At 36.9% G+C, this 16895-nt stretch overlaps 1 protein-coding gene across 1 annotated transcript in view; it reads left to right on the plus strand.

Moving 5' to 3' along the window:
* The first annotated feature begins 2221 nt into the window (after window positions 1-2221).
* Window positions 2222-16895, plus strand: part of TMEM47 (transmembrane protein 47) — a 41751-nt gene continuing 27077 nt past the window's right edge. Inside the window, exon 1 of the mRNA XM_020977534.2 lies at window positions 2222-3113. Coding sequence (XP_020833193.1) covers window positions 2888-3113 — 226 coding nt within the window. The 5' untranslated portion in view covers window positions 2222-2887. The remainder of the gene's footprint in view (window positions 3114-16895) is intronic.

A 16895-nucleotide genomic window follows, 5' to 3' on the forward strand; every position in this document is an offset into this window, starting at 1 on the left:
TTAAATATGCTTAGAGGGGAATATTGGGAGAGTTCAGCTGGGTGGCTGTCCCAATCTGCCATCTTTGCTCTTCCCCTAATTCTACTTCTGACCTTACTTTTTCAGTAAAACATGAGATAAAGTTCTTAGTTGAGATTGAGAAGGAGAGATGAAAGGATTGAGGAGGGATAAAATCATTTGGGAAAGCTGATGCACTGCATATATAGTGAGTTAATTAGTGAATTTTTTTAAAATGCCTCCTAGCAGAGAGGGCCCAGCTGAAATTTTGTAACAAAAATTTGTAACATAAAACAGTTATAATGACTTTTTTTCCCCCACTTTCATTCCGCAGCAAGTATGTAGGGTGAAGGCAGTGAACCGTCAAGGCTGAGGCTTGGCAAGACACAAAGTATAATATGATAAGGAGGCAAGGGACTCAAAAGAAAATCATTGAAGTGGTTCACCAAGGGATCAAGATGGGAAAAGAAGGATAGTGTTGCTAGAACAGGGTTGATGACCTGGGAGAGAATTGTTGGGTCAAAGAACTGGAAGTCACTTTATGGATGAAAAGCAAGGTTTGGATTTGGAGGGCATTGCAAGTGGTTTAAAAGTCTATAGATTGTTTCTGATAAAGGAATTTAAAACTTTATGAATGTGGAGGTGGTTCACTTATGGGTGATAGTAAGATAAAGGACATTATTGTGTATGTCTGAGGTGGGAAAGAAGAGTAAGCTGAGGAATTGGGAAATACATATGTATATATACATATATATATATATATACATATATATATATATGTACATATGTATGTATGTGTGTATGTATGTATATATTGAAGTCCCCTAATATCAGTACTTACCCTCTGTGACAGGAGGCTGGCATGTTGTAATTGTGCTTCTCCTGTCCCTTCAGGAGGTTATAAATTAGGAAGGAGATTCATGGCAATCAGGCAGAAGATCAGGGCAAGATAGTGAGGTGCTCTTTCAGAGCCTGGACTTCAAGAAGGAGATGAGAGAGTGACAATGGTACCACACTCACCTCTTCTCCCTCCTACTCCTCCCTAAGACTAGAAGGCAGGCAAGTAACTCATGGAGATCAGGCAGGAAAGGGGTGAGGCAAGATGGTAAGGCACAACATTATCAGGTGGAGTAGGATCAGTCAGAAAAGACATGTTTATTTCCTTGTTTTTTTCATTTGTCACTTTGCTATTTAAAGCAGAAGATTGGACATGTTAGAAAAGAATACAATCCATTATTCAAATGCTCATAGTGGTTCTCCAACACCTACCAAATAAAGTTCCAACTTTTCTGGCCTTCATGATTCTCCACAAGCTAAAGACTTTATCTCATTCCTTAAATACTCTAAATCTAGCCATCTGAGGCTCCTCCCCAATACCAAACACTTGTAGTTTGGTTTGTTTCACTCATTTCCAATACCCATGCCTTCCTCCCTCTCAACCTGTTACATAGTATTCTACCCATCTTCCCAAGCCCACCTTAAATGCTATCTTCTCCAAAGCCTTGAATGATGCACCTTAGTGAATGATCTTCCTCTGTAGGAATGGACTATTCTTTGAACTTACATACTTAGATTCTAATATGTATTATAGTTAGTTTGCAAATGCTTTGTCACTTTTTCAATTCCCTGAGGACAGAGACCTCTTTTAACCTACCCCCTACCCCATCCCCAGTTTCTTTTACATGTTGAATTTAGTAAATTCTGTGGAGTAAATGAACTTCCCAGACTAGCTCACATATGGAACTTTATGCTGTATAAGGATACCCTCCTTTGTTTCTTTTCAAAAGCAACTGGGACATCTGTTGTAGCTAGGTGCCTAAGAAAAGGCAAGTCAAAAAAAGAAAGAGCATCAGATCAAAAGCGAAGTAGACATATGCAAGGGGAAACAGAGGGGATGGGGTTTGGGAAAACAAGACTGAGTCCTGGGTTGGAAAAGTGAGGAAGAATGCTACTAACTTTTCTTTCACATACTAACACCTCTCCATCACACCAGAGGACCAGCGGGATGACTGAATCCTGACAGTGCAGCTGATAAATCTCTTGCCAGCAACAGCTGTGGATAGAAAATCTAGGAGGAGTTAAAAATCTGACGCCTTCTAGAAAAGGACCCCTCCTTCCCCGCTATAAAAAGAAAAACCACATGACATGGTTTGGGGGAGGGCGAGGTGACAGAGAAAGTAAAGGGTTGGTGGGGGATGGGCAATGAATCTTCTAGGAATTGTCCAGTAACAGCTCAGTGAGAAGCCCAGCAAACGAGAGAGAAAGAGTTTGTGTCCGGGACCCCACCCCACCGGCTGTTGCTTGATTTGCCAGGTTGGGGGGCGACAAAGTTATCTGCTTTTCTCTAATCTATCCTTGGCAAAGCCCGGACAGTGACGCTGCCGCCCTTTCCTCCCTCTCTCCCTCCTTTTCTCCTCCCCGCCTCCCTGCAGACAGGAGGAGGGGAGATGGGAGGAGTGAGCGAGCTGGGCAGAGCTGGAAACTGGGCACTGCACACAGTGAGAGAGCAAGAGAGCTAAGTGCTGGGGAACTGGGTAGCCCACGCTCTGAGCTGCCGATGCCGTGGTTACCTTCAGCGGCTGCAACACCTGAAATAGACGCAAAAGGGCACTTCATCCTTTATACCTTTCGCTGCAGCGGCATTCCTGACCGTTCTTCCCATCCAAGCATCCAGATTTGGGGGTTGGGGTAAGGGAGGCAGGAACTCTTACAGGATTGTAACTCTTACAGGATTGGCTTATTATTTCTATGATTATTTTAGTGGAGTTTTATTTTATTTTATTCTGTGCGTGTTTTCGCCCTACATCTCTCCGGAAGCGGCGCTGCATCTTCTAACCCCAGAGGGGACCAGAGTTGCTGGGGGCCAGATCTGGTAGCGGCTCCCCTGGGCATGGCTTCAGCTGGCAGCGGGATGGAGGAGGTGCGTGTGTCGGTGCTGACCCCGCTGAAGCTAGTGGGACTGGTTTGCATCTTCCTGGCGCTGTGTTTGGATCTGGGAGCGGTACTGAGCCCGGCCTGGGTCACAGCGGATCATCAATATTACCTGTCCCTGTGGGAGTGCTGCCGGAAACCCGCCAACGTAGACATCTGGCACTGCGAGTCCACTCTGAGCAGCGGTGAGACCTCTTCTGTAATGTACCTCCTCCTCCCCGCCCGCCCCGCACTCCTCTCTGTGCTCCTAGCTGTCCCCAAGCCACAGCGCATCTGCTCCCTCTCCTACTTCTGTTAGCCGCGAAGTGCTGCCCCCTCCTAACCCCTTTCTCCCCAAATGGTATTTGGTTTCTCGCAGGCTATCTAATCCCTGCTGGCTCCCGTGTGATTCTCCCAACCAGTGTCTTCAAGCCTTGCCCAATTCAAGCCCTTGGTCTCTGTTCCTCAGGCACATCCCAAACGCCTTTTCCACCCAGGCCCTGGGCCAAACCTGTTCCTACTAGGCTCTCTTTCGAGTGTCTCCCCCCACCTTCCCCGCCCCAATCTTACTGCTCAGCTCATTTGGCCATTCCCCTAGCTCACAAGTAACACATGTTATTTTCTGTAATTGTATAATTTGTGGCAAGTACCATGTGGAGGTTTTTAAAACATAACACCTTCCACCCTCCCATTTTTCAAAAGGTGGAAAAGCAAAACAAAACACCCCCGAAAGACCCAAGTAGTCTCCTTAGATTCTGTGTCCAGCTCCACCCCCTTTCTTACTCTGACAGAGTAATTTTTCTGAATTTTTTTGTCCTCTCTCAGTGTCCAACTCTATTCTGTCCGGGTTTTTCCAACCCAGTTTTTGTTTAGGGTTTTATTCCTGTTGGTTTGGAGAGATAATAGAGCAGAGCGAATGGTTTGAATTTCCTTTTTTGGTGGCACAGCAAGTGATTTTTCCGGATTCCCATCTTCTTTCCTAGTCTCCTTTCCCTACCCTCTGCCCATCGTCCCTAAAAATTCTCTTTCTTCTCTGGGATGAACTGCTCACAGATGTCCAAAAAGTTGTGACTTCTACTGCTGGTTGTATATTTAGGTTGCAATGATTAGCCTTCTTTATGGGGTAGGGGGTGGTTGAGAGGGGAGCAAGAGTCAGTGGATTGCCCTCTCCTCCGGAACTAAACAAATACATCCCTCTGCCTTGGGATCTCTGGCTTCCACGCCTCCACACCCATCAACGCCTGCCTCCACCCTCTCCCTAGGTTCCCTACACTTCCACCAAGAGACCCTACTGGCCCCCCTCGCCCGGGCCTGGCCTCTCTGCCATGGTCTGCCGGCCTCCTCAGCCTCCTCCTACTTTCTTGTTGCTATACTATTGTTACCATTCTGGATTCTTTGGCTGTTGGTTTTAGCCCTAAGAAAGGGTGTAGTCAAAAAGGATTTTACTATTAAAAGAAATAAAACATTGTACGTTAAACACTGACATGGGACGAACTTGGTTAGATTTCATTATACGTGGGTTAGTTTAGGCTTTCTCGAGAAAACTTGAGAAGCTTCACTAGATATGTTGGCAAGTTATACCCAAACTCACACCAGGACTAAAAACTAACTGTGTGGGACTTGTCTTTGTCCCTCGTTTTCTTGGCATGGAAGAAAGTAGTTTTAATTGGTCGAGTTTCTTGCCTTAGTCTTTCGTTTTTCACTCCGAGAAAATATCGACTCAACTAGTGACAATTTCTTGTTGGTGGTTGTTTAATTCACCATTAAGTGGACTGACAGGAGGACAATATATAGTGCTTTCATTTCTTTGGAGGTTGCTTGTTTACAACTGAAGACATAGATTGGTTCTTTAAAACGTCTCCCTTAAGTAACCAGGGTATCCAAACAAACTTTGGGAGAAAATACCTTTTCTTTCTTTTCTCCAATATAAATGGAAATTTATGGAGGAATGTCAGCTTCAACATGTTTCCTTAGCAACATGAATCTTTTGCCCCTTTTTCACTGTCTCCTGAAATAATAGCCCCTGATTGCATAAAGACTTTTTTCAGATAGGTTAAAATAATAACGGCTTCAAATGTTCTCTTTCTTTTCATATTCTTCTCCCTTTATCCTTCTAAAGAATGTGGGGAATGGAGAGCAGCCAGATTGGACTTGTTGAACAGTATGTAATGTCAGTTAATCTTTCCTTAATTGCCTCAACAGTATCTATAGCTTAATTTAAAAAAAAATATTTAAAATAGAGGGCAGGAAATAGGGAGACATAAGTATAGTGTAAATGTAGGTAAATGGAACATTTCAAGGTAAAAATCCAAGGGAGAACACAGTTGTCCTTTTTGATTTTCCTTCTGCCCCCCCCAAAAAAAGAAATTCCTACCATTGCATTCATTTCTGTTAAGGTGCCTAAGTATCAACTTAGCTTTACTTTAATTTAAAAAAAAATTAAATCCCAGAAGAGTTAGGGTTAACAAGCTCCTGGAAAAGAAGTGGTGATTGTTTTATTTTAAGGATACTTGAACAAGCTCTTTATGTCTATACTCTACTATTCTTTCTTTACTAGTGGAGGGGGAGGAGGGATACAGAAATCCACCCTATCCTCTTCTCCTCCCCAGAATATTACATAACATGTGTGGATTTTTTTTTTAAATTTCAAGTGAACTTTTGAGTATAAAAAAAATGGGTATCTAACTACATGAAAAGAGATAGAGAGAGCCAGCACAGAAGCTGGTAGTCCTTGGCTTTCCTGTTTGTGTTCTATAGCAAGCTGCATTTTAGCTGGTTGGCTGTGAGAAACTGCAGAAAGCAGAGATAAAGCATCTTTTCTGGTGCTTTGAAAAGATGGACTTCATTGTTCCTTGAAGTGGATTACCTCGGGAGGCACTATCAAGGACAGAGTTTTCCTAAAGGCCCTTAATAGCATCTTCAAGGCTTAATTAAAAATCTTTGTCTTAATTAGAATTACAATTGCCATGAAATGGCAAGTTCATGGTTTTTTTGGTTTTTTTTTTTGTTTTTTGAGCAGGAAATTTTCAAGAATATTTCTACTGGCAGCAACATGCCCTGTTTCTGCTCTGTCTCCTCTGCAAATCCCTTCCATTTCAATGCAGCATTTTAATTTTGATACAAAGTGTGCACCCTTTGCTGTTTATAATGCATTTTGTAGTTTTAACCGAGCATAGCTCTGTTCCTGTTTGCATGGGCCTGTTGAAGCCAGCTTCAGCACTTGTAGTATATGAAGTATTCTAACCTCGGAGTGGGTTAATCAGCCACAATCTTACTCACCTATATCCTTTCCTGCTCTGAGGGGGGAATTCAGCTTGTAGGGGCCACCAGTTATAAAGAAATATTTCTATAAATGTTCAAAAGATCAGATTAGGAAAAATGGATAATTTAGTATCACGTTCAGTGTGGAGAGGAAGAAAAACATTTCAAGTCTACAAACTTGGGACGATGCACATTTATGCTCATGTGAGCACAAGATGTTATATCCACAAGGGTATGACTCACTGGATTTCTTCAGAAGTTCAATGTGGCAGACCTCTTGTTTGTAGGTAGTCTTTTGACAAAATTTTTAATATGTCCTTATGCAGAATAGCAATAACAATAATCCTTTTGCTTGATCATTCTGTTTTAATACTTCATTAATATTGCATAGTTAAGGTTTACCACAGACTTGAAATTAGAAGAGATCAGATATACCAACTACGTATATATTCTATATGTATACACACACATGTACACACACAGAGTGTCCATAAAATTGTAGCCTAGTAGCTTGTTAAATCATAAAAGTTTTATATTGTGACTTTTTGGAAAATGTGCATATTGTGTTCATGTCCTATTTTAAATAGCTTTAAAAAAAATAAACCCAGACTGTTCTTTTCAGGTCAGAGTGACCTATTGAGTAAGCAAAAATCAACAAAAGACCAGATCAATATGGTTAACCCTTCTAGTGCCTGGTGATACATGGAGTGCATTCATCTATAACCTATTCTCAAACTGTGGATTGATTTTAATATCTAGAGCCCCCACCAGGAACATAGTTATAACCATTCATGAGGAATCCTAAAAATAGCCACTTTTTTAAAAATGTGAATCACTAACATTGTTTTGGAAGTTTCATAAAGCATATATCAATTTCAGGCAAAATACAATTTATTTTCTATCTATAAAATAAGGCTATTTGAAAAAAATGCCTTAAAAATGTAATGTAAGCTATAAATTTTTTTTTTAAATATAGCATCAAAAATCTAGTTTCACTGGCACAATGCTAAGGTAATGGTCAGTCCCCCTGACACAGTACCTTAGATTTGGTGGCCTAGTGTCCATAAATGCAACATCCATGCAAGCTTGGAATCTAAAGCATCCTTGTGAAACAAAATTGCCGGCTCAGAAGGTGTCTTCCTCCAGGGAAACTGTGGCTCATTGCTTTAAATGAGTCGATATTGACTAGTGTTTACAAGTAGCTAAGCAAGACTGGTGGGTACTAAAATATCCTCTCTAGCAGAAGAAATGCAATTTTGTTGAGTCCAAAAACAATCAAACTTACAAAAAAATTAATAAGTAACAATTTCATTTAGTATCAAATACTTTGAAATCAATTATATATCTAAAGCAATTATTTTAAAAATGTATTATGAGCTAAAAAAACCCAAATAGTTCAACTTCATCAGAACCTTTTCCTCCCAGTCTCTCATTTCCAAATGCATTCATTAATTTATTGCAGAAATCAAATAAGATCATGAATTTAGAGTTTAAGAAGGACATTAGTATCCTAGTCTAAACTTCATTTCAGGAGAAAATTCTGATACTCAGGAAAGTTAATTTGCCTGAACAATGTTACAGAAGTACTAAATGGGAGATTAACAACTTGAATCCATGTCCTTTGAATCCAGTGCTTTCTTCCCTCTACCATGCTAAGTCCTCTCCTATAATTTATTGAGAAAACAGATGGATACTTTTTGGTCATATTTTCTTCAGAAACCCTTATTTTCAGTTCCAACAAGGCCTTTATTAAATTAGGTTAGTCAATTCGAGCTAGATGGTGCAATTTGTAGAGTTTGAGACTTGAATTTATGAAGAAAGGCTTCACACTTAGGCATTTACTAGCTATGTGACCCTTGCCAAGTCATTTAACTTCTGTTTGCATCAGTTGCTTCATCTGTAAAATGGGAATAATAAGAGTATCTACCTCCCAGGGTTACAAAGATAAAATGAATTAATGCTTGTAAGGAACTTTGCAAATCTCAAAGTGAGATATAATGGCCACTTATTATTATTCCTATAAGAAACCTTTATTTAAAAAAAAACATGGATTTCACCCAACTACAGAGATATACTTCAACACTTTGCTACAAGTTAAAGTTTAATGAACATAATCAATTGGAAAGCATCCATATCCAAAGGCTTACTGTTAAAAAAAAAAAAGGCCATCATTTGCCATTTTTTCCAATAATTTATGGTTGGTGCTTATTTTAGAAAACATATGTGTCAGATCACAGTCAGATTTAATTTAGTATAATTCCATTGTAATATAACATGATTCACGATGATCACAATGTATGTATATAAGTATATATGTATTTGTGTATATGCATACACACGTACACACACACAGACACATGCAAATTAAGATTAAAATGTTGTTTTCCACACTATCCAGTAAACCATAGAAGTCTTTTATAACATAGTGCACCTGTAAACTGTGTGTTAGTGTTGTTTTCCAACAGTAGCTTATGAAAGAGTTCCGTTGTGTTTTCTGTAACATAAATCAAATGAGGGGAAATCTTTGGGGCAAGTAATTTAAGATTCTTTTCATAAACAGCAGATTTTTGAGAGTTCATTAAAAAAGTTTTTTTTTTACCTTAAACTCTGTGGTGCTTTTTTAGCTACACAATTACATTGGAGTATTACTTTCCTTGGCAGCGTAATATCTACAATTTCACGTGCACGTATTAAGTGAATGCCATTAAGGCAGAAGGGCAACAAAGATAAAAATAAAGGTTTTTTGTGACAAGGAATTTACAGTAATCTAGGCAATATACAAAATTTATGACCATTGTAGCATATGACGATGTACAAGAGAAATAGAGAAAAATTGCCCTGGGAAAATTTGGGAAGGGAAAGAACACTTCCAATTATAAGGATCAGGGCAGACTGTGGAGTAAAAAGATCCTGAGCTGAACATTGACAGAAGAAAAAAAATAATTTAGCTATAGAAGATGATGATGGGCATAAGGTAGCATGGTTCAGTGGAAAACACTGAATGTAGAATTGGAAGACCTGGGTTCAAAACCTGGCTCTACCATTTAGTATTTAAATGAACTTGGGCAAATGTTTGATCCTCGCTATGTCTAAGTTAACCTCTTAGGTCTCTTCCTGCTCTAAAGTTATGACCCCATGATTCTATTAGTTTAGCTATGAGGATGGATTATATCAATGCATAGAGATTAAGATGGCAGATGGAAATTAATTTGGTCATAATATATAGCATGTAGGTGGAAATAATGGAAATATAGGATGGACATAATGTTGTGAATGCTCTAAATGATACACTAAAATGTCTTCATTTTACCCTATTCTGATAATATTAATTATGGTTTTTATGAAAAATTTTCTATGTAGAACCAACAAAACCACAACCATAGGTCATCTACCAATTTGTAGCCTCAAATGCTCAAGACAACTTGAATAAAATGGAAATTGACTGTGATCTCAGATATAAAGTCTGGTCCATTTTTCCTTTTCCAAAATAACAAAATAATAAAAATCTATATATGGAAACATATTCCTGGGGCTTCAAAAACTTGTTAATGAAAATGTAATTAACAAAGCATTTATTAAGCATCTATTAAATGTTAGGCATTATCTTAAATGCTTGGTTTATAAACAGAAAACTAAAACTTATGTTCTGCTGGGGTGAGGAAGATATAAAATGTACATATTTAAGTAAATGTAAAAAAAAATCAAAGGAATTTCTAAAGAGAGTACTAATAACATGGGAGATCAAGAAATACTTCAAGTAGGAGGGGGGGATTTTTGACAGAAGCTAGGGAATCTATGATTGCAAAGTGAGTAATGACAACTTATAAACGTGCAAAAACAAGAGGGCATGAGTGAGAATCTTGTCTATGTCGAGTAGTTTTTATTCATTCATTCTACAAATGAGTATTAATTTCCTACTCTGTGAAAAGCTTTGGTAGACTGGGGAAAAACAAGCAAATTTTCATATGATAAGCAAAGCACATATGTAAGAATGTTTGAAAGTAGTTGAAACTGCTGTCATATTATGTGGAAAATATCTAATAAGTGAGTTAAAACATTTCTAGTCAATTGTCTAAGAATGATATGACCTATCTGGAAATAGAGAATATTTCTTTTGACCAAATGAAATTTGATACTATGTATATACACTAGATAGATATTATCTTTAGTAGGGAAGTTAAACATTATATACCAAGTAGTTTTCTTCCTCTTGCAAGAAAATATACCCCTCACCCCTCAAAATAAATCCCATATAAATTTTAAATGGTTTGCCCAATATATTAAACAGAAATCTGTTTTATAAAGGATCATCTTTACTTATACAGGTTAATTATTCATTTTGACTACCTCTCTTGAAAGCTGCCAACATGTTACTGTAGTACTGTATAAACACGGTACATGCACTTGTGTATAAAAATCAAAATTCTTCATTTCTTTTAACTTATTTCTATTATGGGAAGCTTTGCCACAACACCTTCATTATATAATGAGCAGTATCTTCAGGTAAATGGAAGTCAGTCACAGGAGGGACACATAAGCAGAGATATAACCAGCACAGAGACAGAGAGATACAGGGAGTTCATGCTAGAGCTATCACAGCCTCTCTTAGGAAAGCATATAAATGTATTTAACAAACTAGATGGTCCTCTCTCACCCCCAATACAAGAACTCTTAGTATTACTTAATCTAACAAACATTTATTGAATACCATTTATGTTCAAATGATTGAAATAGGTGCTGCGGATCATAAAGAGATGAATAAGCCATGATCCCTACCTCAAGGAAATTAGAATCTCAAGAGATATGAAATATAGGTAATTATAAATGTAGCACATGTTCTCAGGCAACTGTCTAAAATGATGGCAGGGTACTATGTGCCTTCAGGGATCTAAGGTCATCTTACCTTGGGTAATTAGGATGGTCTTGTTTCTAATATTTATCATTCATGCACCCCAACAAGTATGTCTTCCCACTGTCCTTTTCTCTCCTTTGAAGAATGCTCAAGAAGTTCCACTTAGGTGTGTTATAACATCTTTGTAGAATTGTGAAGATATTGATAGATGTATCCCTGCCTGATTAACGCACCATAATATCCTGTTTTATGATCTATTTTCTTTGATTGATTTACCCAGTCAATCTCACCTTTGTACAAGCAGAAGGCTATAAAGTGATAAATGTAACAAGATAAATAAATCATATGCTACAGGAGTTTAAAGAAAGGAGAGATCACTTGAGATTGGAAAAATGAGGGAAAGTTTCAAGGAAGAGTTGGCATTCAAGTCGTCATTTTAGTAGTTATATGGTACATGCAGAGGGTATGTATTTGTTTATTTTGCTCCTTTTTTTCTGCTTCCCCAGAACACACCATCACAGTTTCAAATTATCACAGTTTTCATTTATCAAGAAATTCCATTTGAAGGAAGTGGCATGGCTGAAATATAGGAAAATAAGGAGCAAATTTAAGAAAAACAGTAAATAGTGTGATTTAACTAAGTAACAGGATGCATATATGGAGCAAGATCATGAAATGTGTGAAAAAGAATAATGTAAAATATAGCTGCAAAGGCAGATTGCTATTAGATCATGGAGAGTCTTGAAAACCATGCTAAGAAGTAGGGGCGCAATTTAGTACACCATGGGGACATACTGAAGGTATTGAAGCACCCATGATTGCAACTATACATTCACAAAATTAATCCTGCAAGACTATGTGGATTAGCAAATGGAAAGATTATACTCAAAGAAATTCAACAAAGGGTTAATGAGATCTAAGAAAGAAAGAATAAAGGTTTGAAATAAGGTAGTCACAGTGGAAATAGAAAAGAAGACATATGTATAGGAGACATTAGTAAAGCATAATTCTAGGACTTGGCAACTAAACTGAATTTGGTAGGAAAAGGAAAAAGAAGAGAAACACACATACACACATATGTATGTATGTGTATACGTGTGTATATCTGTACATATATGTATATGTGTAGATGTGTAGGTGCGCAAATAGAGCCTATTGTGTATCAGGCACTGTGCTAAGTGATTTTACAGATATTTCACTTGATCCTCACAAGAGCCCTATAAGGTAGGTGTTAACAATTATCTCCATTTTACAATTGAAGAGAGTAAGGCAACCAGAGGTTGAATGATCTAGTAAGCATCTGAGGATGGATTTGAACTAAAGTCTTCTCACTTTAAGGCCATCACTCTATCCATTGAACCACAAACTGCCTCTAAGGAAGGTGGCCTCAGAGACATGGAAAACTGTAAGGTAATACTAAACTTTTGTGCCTGTGTGATGTAATGTCATTGATAAAAAATTTGGAAGATCAGGGAAGAGCAGATTTATAAAAGAATACATGTATTGATATTTTAGAAAGAGCTAAATTATTTTGATAAAATATCTGTATGGTTCAAAAAACCCTAAAATATGTTCTAATAGTAGTAATAATAATTCCATTAGTAATTGTTAGAACCCAATTTTCTAAAATCTGTAGTTATATAAACGTAACTATGCATATACTTAGAACTAAAAGATAGTAAAATCCTTTTCAAGCACTATTCTGATTGCTGCTGTAAATTTAGCATGAAGTAAAGCAATTTACAGGAGATTCCATTACTTTAAAAGTAGACCAAAATATTGATGATGGAAGTAGATTATCAAATAACAACTCAAAAATACTTTGAAACAGGCTTAAACGAAACACAATACAAAACAACCAGCATCAAAAACAGTTGAGATGGCGTTTTTAGTAGTCATTAACCATTTTCACAGAAACTTGAGATTCATCAATAGTAACTCAATCAACCTGATTTTGAAATCTCTTACCCCATTTTAACACCCCACCACCCCCACTCTAGAACAGACTTCTATGCTTGCTACCTAATTGATTAATGGTAGACTCCAGTTCTAAGGAAGCAGCTGCTCTCTTCATGTTGGCCAGCAGATAAAAGCAGGGAGAATCAGAGCCTGGTCAGATGTTTATAGGGATGGCCAATTTTTCTTTTGTGGCCAAGCTGACTTACTTAGACACAGAAAAATGTAATGATCTAAGTGAAACATTTTATAGGCTAAAAAAGTGTGATTTTGAAAATCCATTATTAAAAAGTATTTTAGTCAGTGTTCCTCAGGTTTATGCATGTTTCTTGCATAACAAGACTTACAGAACTGTATAAAGTCTTAGAAGAGGGAAGGATATGAGTGTGAAGTAACTCTGTTAGAGATCTATAAAGTTCTTTTTTTCCTCTAGTTATCTCAATGGACGAGGAAGGGAGAGGGAGAGAAGATTAATATTCATTTGAAAATAAATTTAATGAAAGCAGTTCCTGGGTTTCTCTCTTTGAACTGACAAATATTTATATTGTTTATATTTATTTTAAATGGAATTTCTCTTTCTAATCTTTTGCTGCTGAGCTTTGTTGGCAATATATAGAAATGCTGATGATTTATGTGGCTTTAACTTTATATCCTGTGACTTTGCTAAAGTTGTTATTTATTTCAATAAATATTTTAATTCATTATCTAGGTTTCTCTAAGTATACCATCCTATCATCTGCAAAGAGTGATAGTTTTGTCTCCTCAATGCCTATTCTAATTCCATTCATTTTTTTCTTCTCTTGTTACTAAAGCTAACATTTCTAGTACAGTATTGAATAACAGTGGTGATAATGTACATCCATGTTTCACCCCTTACCTTATTGTTAAGGTTTCTTGCTTATCTATCCCTATTACTTATAACACTTTGTGATGGTTTTAGTTAGATACTATCTATCATTTTAAGGAGAGATTCATTTATTATTATGGTCTCCAGTGTTCTTAATAGAAATGGATGCCCTATTTTGTCAAAAGCATTTTTTGCATCTATTGAGATAATCATATGTTTTCTGTTGGTGTTGTTATGATATGTTCAATTATGCTAATAATTTTCTTAATAATAAACCAGCCTTGCATTCCTGGTATAAAGCCACCTGGTCATAGTGTATTATCCTGGTGATAAATTACTGTGATCTCTTTGCTAATATTTTATTTAAAACTTTTGCATCAATATTCATTAGGGAAATTGGTCTGTGATTTTCTTTGTTTGTTTTGGCTCTTTCTGGTTTAGTTATGAGCACTATATTTGTGTCATAAGAATAATTTGGTATGACACCTTCACCTATTTTTGCAAATAGTTTATAAAGTATTGGCATTAATTGTTCTTTAAATGTTTGGTAGAATTCATTTATAAATTCATATGACCGTGGATATTTTTTTGTAGGGAATTCATTGGTAACTTGTTCAATTTCTTTTTTCTACAATGAGGTTATTTAAGTATTTGATTTCCTCTTCTGTTAAGCTGGGGAACTTTTGTTTTTTGAAATATTCATCCATTTCCCTTAGATTGTCACATTTATTGGCATATAATTGGGCAAAATACCTCCTGATTGTTGCTTTAATTTCTCTTTCATTGGTGGTAAATTCACCCTTTTCATTTTTAATATTGTTAATTCGGTTTTCTTCTTTTTTAAAAGTCAAATTAACCAATGCTTTTTCTATCTCATTTTTTTTCATAAAACCAGCTCTTAGTTGTATTTATTAGTTCAATAGTCTTCTTACTTTCAGTTTTACTAATCTCTCCTTTTAGCTTCTGAATTTCTAATTTGATATTTACTTGGGAATTTTTAATTTGTTTTTTTCTAGCTTTTTAAATTGCATGCTCAATTCATCGATATACTCTTTCTCTATTTTATTCATGTAAGCATTTAGAGACATGCAATTTTCCCTAAGTACTACTTTGGCTGCAACCCATAAATTTTGGTATGGTGTCTCATTATTGTCATTTTCATTGTCTCTACTTCCTTTTTATGACAGAGTTCATCTCATTCAAATTCAGAGTTATGATTAGTAACTGTGTATTTCCCTCCATCCTATTTCCCCCATTTATACTTCTTTCTATCTTCTTTCATCCTGTCCCTCCTCACCAGTGTTTTGCTTTTCACCACCATCTCCCTCAATTTGCCCAAGCCCACCCCCTTTTTTCCCCTTCCCCTCTTACTTCTCTATAGGGTAAAATAAATTGCTTTATGCAACCGTGTATGTATGTTATTCCCTCTTTGAGTCAAATCCAGTGAGAGTAAGGTTCAAATAATGATCACCCCTCCCTTCTTTCCTTCTACTGACATAGTTTTTTCATGCCTCTTCATGTGATATTATTTACTCCTTTCTATCTCATCCTTTCCTCTTCTTCCAGTGCAATCCTTTTCTTCACCTCTTAGTTTATTTTAATCATCACATCAAAGTTAACTTATCCCCACACCCTTTAAATATACTCCTTCTAACTGCCCTAATAGAGATACAGTTCTTAAGAGTTACAAAAATCATTTTCCCACATTGAGATGTAAACAGTTAAACCTTATTGAATACTATGTTTGTTTGCTTTTCTTTCCGCTTACCTTTTTATTCTTCTCTTGAGTCTTATATTTGAAGATCAAATTTCTGTTCAGCTCTAGAATTTTCATCAAGAAATTTTTAAAGTGCCCTATTTCATTGAATGTACATCTTTTCCCCTGAAAGATTGTGTTCAAATATGCTGGGTAGTTGATTCTTGATCGTAATTCAATCTCTTTTGCATTCCAGAATATCATATTCCAATCCCTCCAATCCTTTAATGTAGAAGCTACAAAGTCCTGTGTAATCCTAACTGTGGCTCCTTAATATTTGAATTTTTTTGTTTCTGGCTGCTTACAATATTTTCTCCTTGACCTAATAGTTCTGGAATTTGGCTATAATATTCCTTGGAGTGTTCATTTTGGGATTTCATTTGGGAAGGGACCAGTAGATTCTTTCAATGACTATTTTACCCTCTGGTTCTAGGATATCAGGTCAGTTTTGTTTGATAATTTCTTGCAAGATGCTGCCTAGGCTCTTTTTTTTTTTATCATGGCTTTTGAGTAGTTGAATAATTCTTTAATTGTGTCTCATGGATCTATTTTCTAGGTAAGTTGTTTAACCAATTAGCTATGTTACATTTTCTTCTATCTTTTTCATTCTTTTGATTTTATTTGACTAATTCTTAATATCTCATAGTGTCATTAGCTTCTACTTGCACAATTCTAATTTTTAAATAATTATTTTCTTCAGTTAGCTTTTTTACCTCCTTTTCTGTTTGCCCAATTTTACTTTTAAAAAAGTTATTTTCTTCAATTTTTATTCTCACTGTTTACTGTTTTTTTTTAAATAATTATCTTGCATAACTCTCATTTCTTGATTTTTTTCTACCACTCTTACTTGATTTTTAAAATCTTTGTTAAAATCACTGGCTTTCTGCACCTGGTGGCTTGCCCACTGTACTAGAATGGCCTGGACTTGCTGGGTCTGTTGTGCCCTGGGTTCTAGGTCTGGCAATTTGCCCACTGTGCTGGGCCTGGATCACTCTTACTAAGCTTAGATCAAGGGGCCTTGGCTGCTGCTTTGTGCTGTGTCTAAGAGCCCCCTGATGGCTTGCCTGTATACTGCCTGCACTGGGCTGTGATCCCCTTTTACCCAATGAGACAGACCTTTCCTGAAGTCCTTCCACAGTATCTTGTGCTGAAATTTTTTTTTTACTCCATCTTTGTGGATTCTGTCACTTCAGAATTCTTTCAGAGGCTGGATTTAATATTGTTTCTGAGGGAAACTGGGGAGAGCTCAGGCAACTCCCTGGATTCTCTCTGCCATCTTGGCTCTGCCCACCAACTTCTTAGTCCTTCTAGTATTA

Source organism: Phascolarctos cinereus, unplaced genomic scaffold (assembly GCF_003287225.1).
Source record: "Phascolarctos cinereus isolate Bilbo 61053 unplaced genomic scaffold, phaCin_HiC Scaffold_726;HRSCAF=1367, whole genome shotgun sequence".
Taxonomy (NCBI): Eukaryota; Metazoa; Chordata; class Mammalia; order Diprotodontia; family Phascolarctidae; genus Phascolarctos; species Phascolarctos cinereus.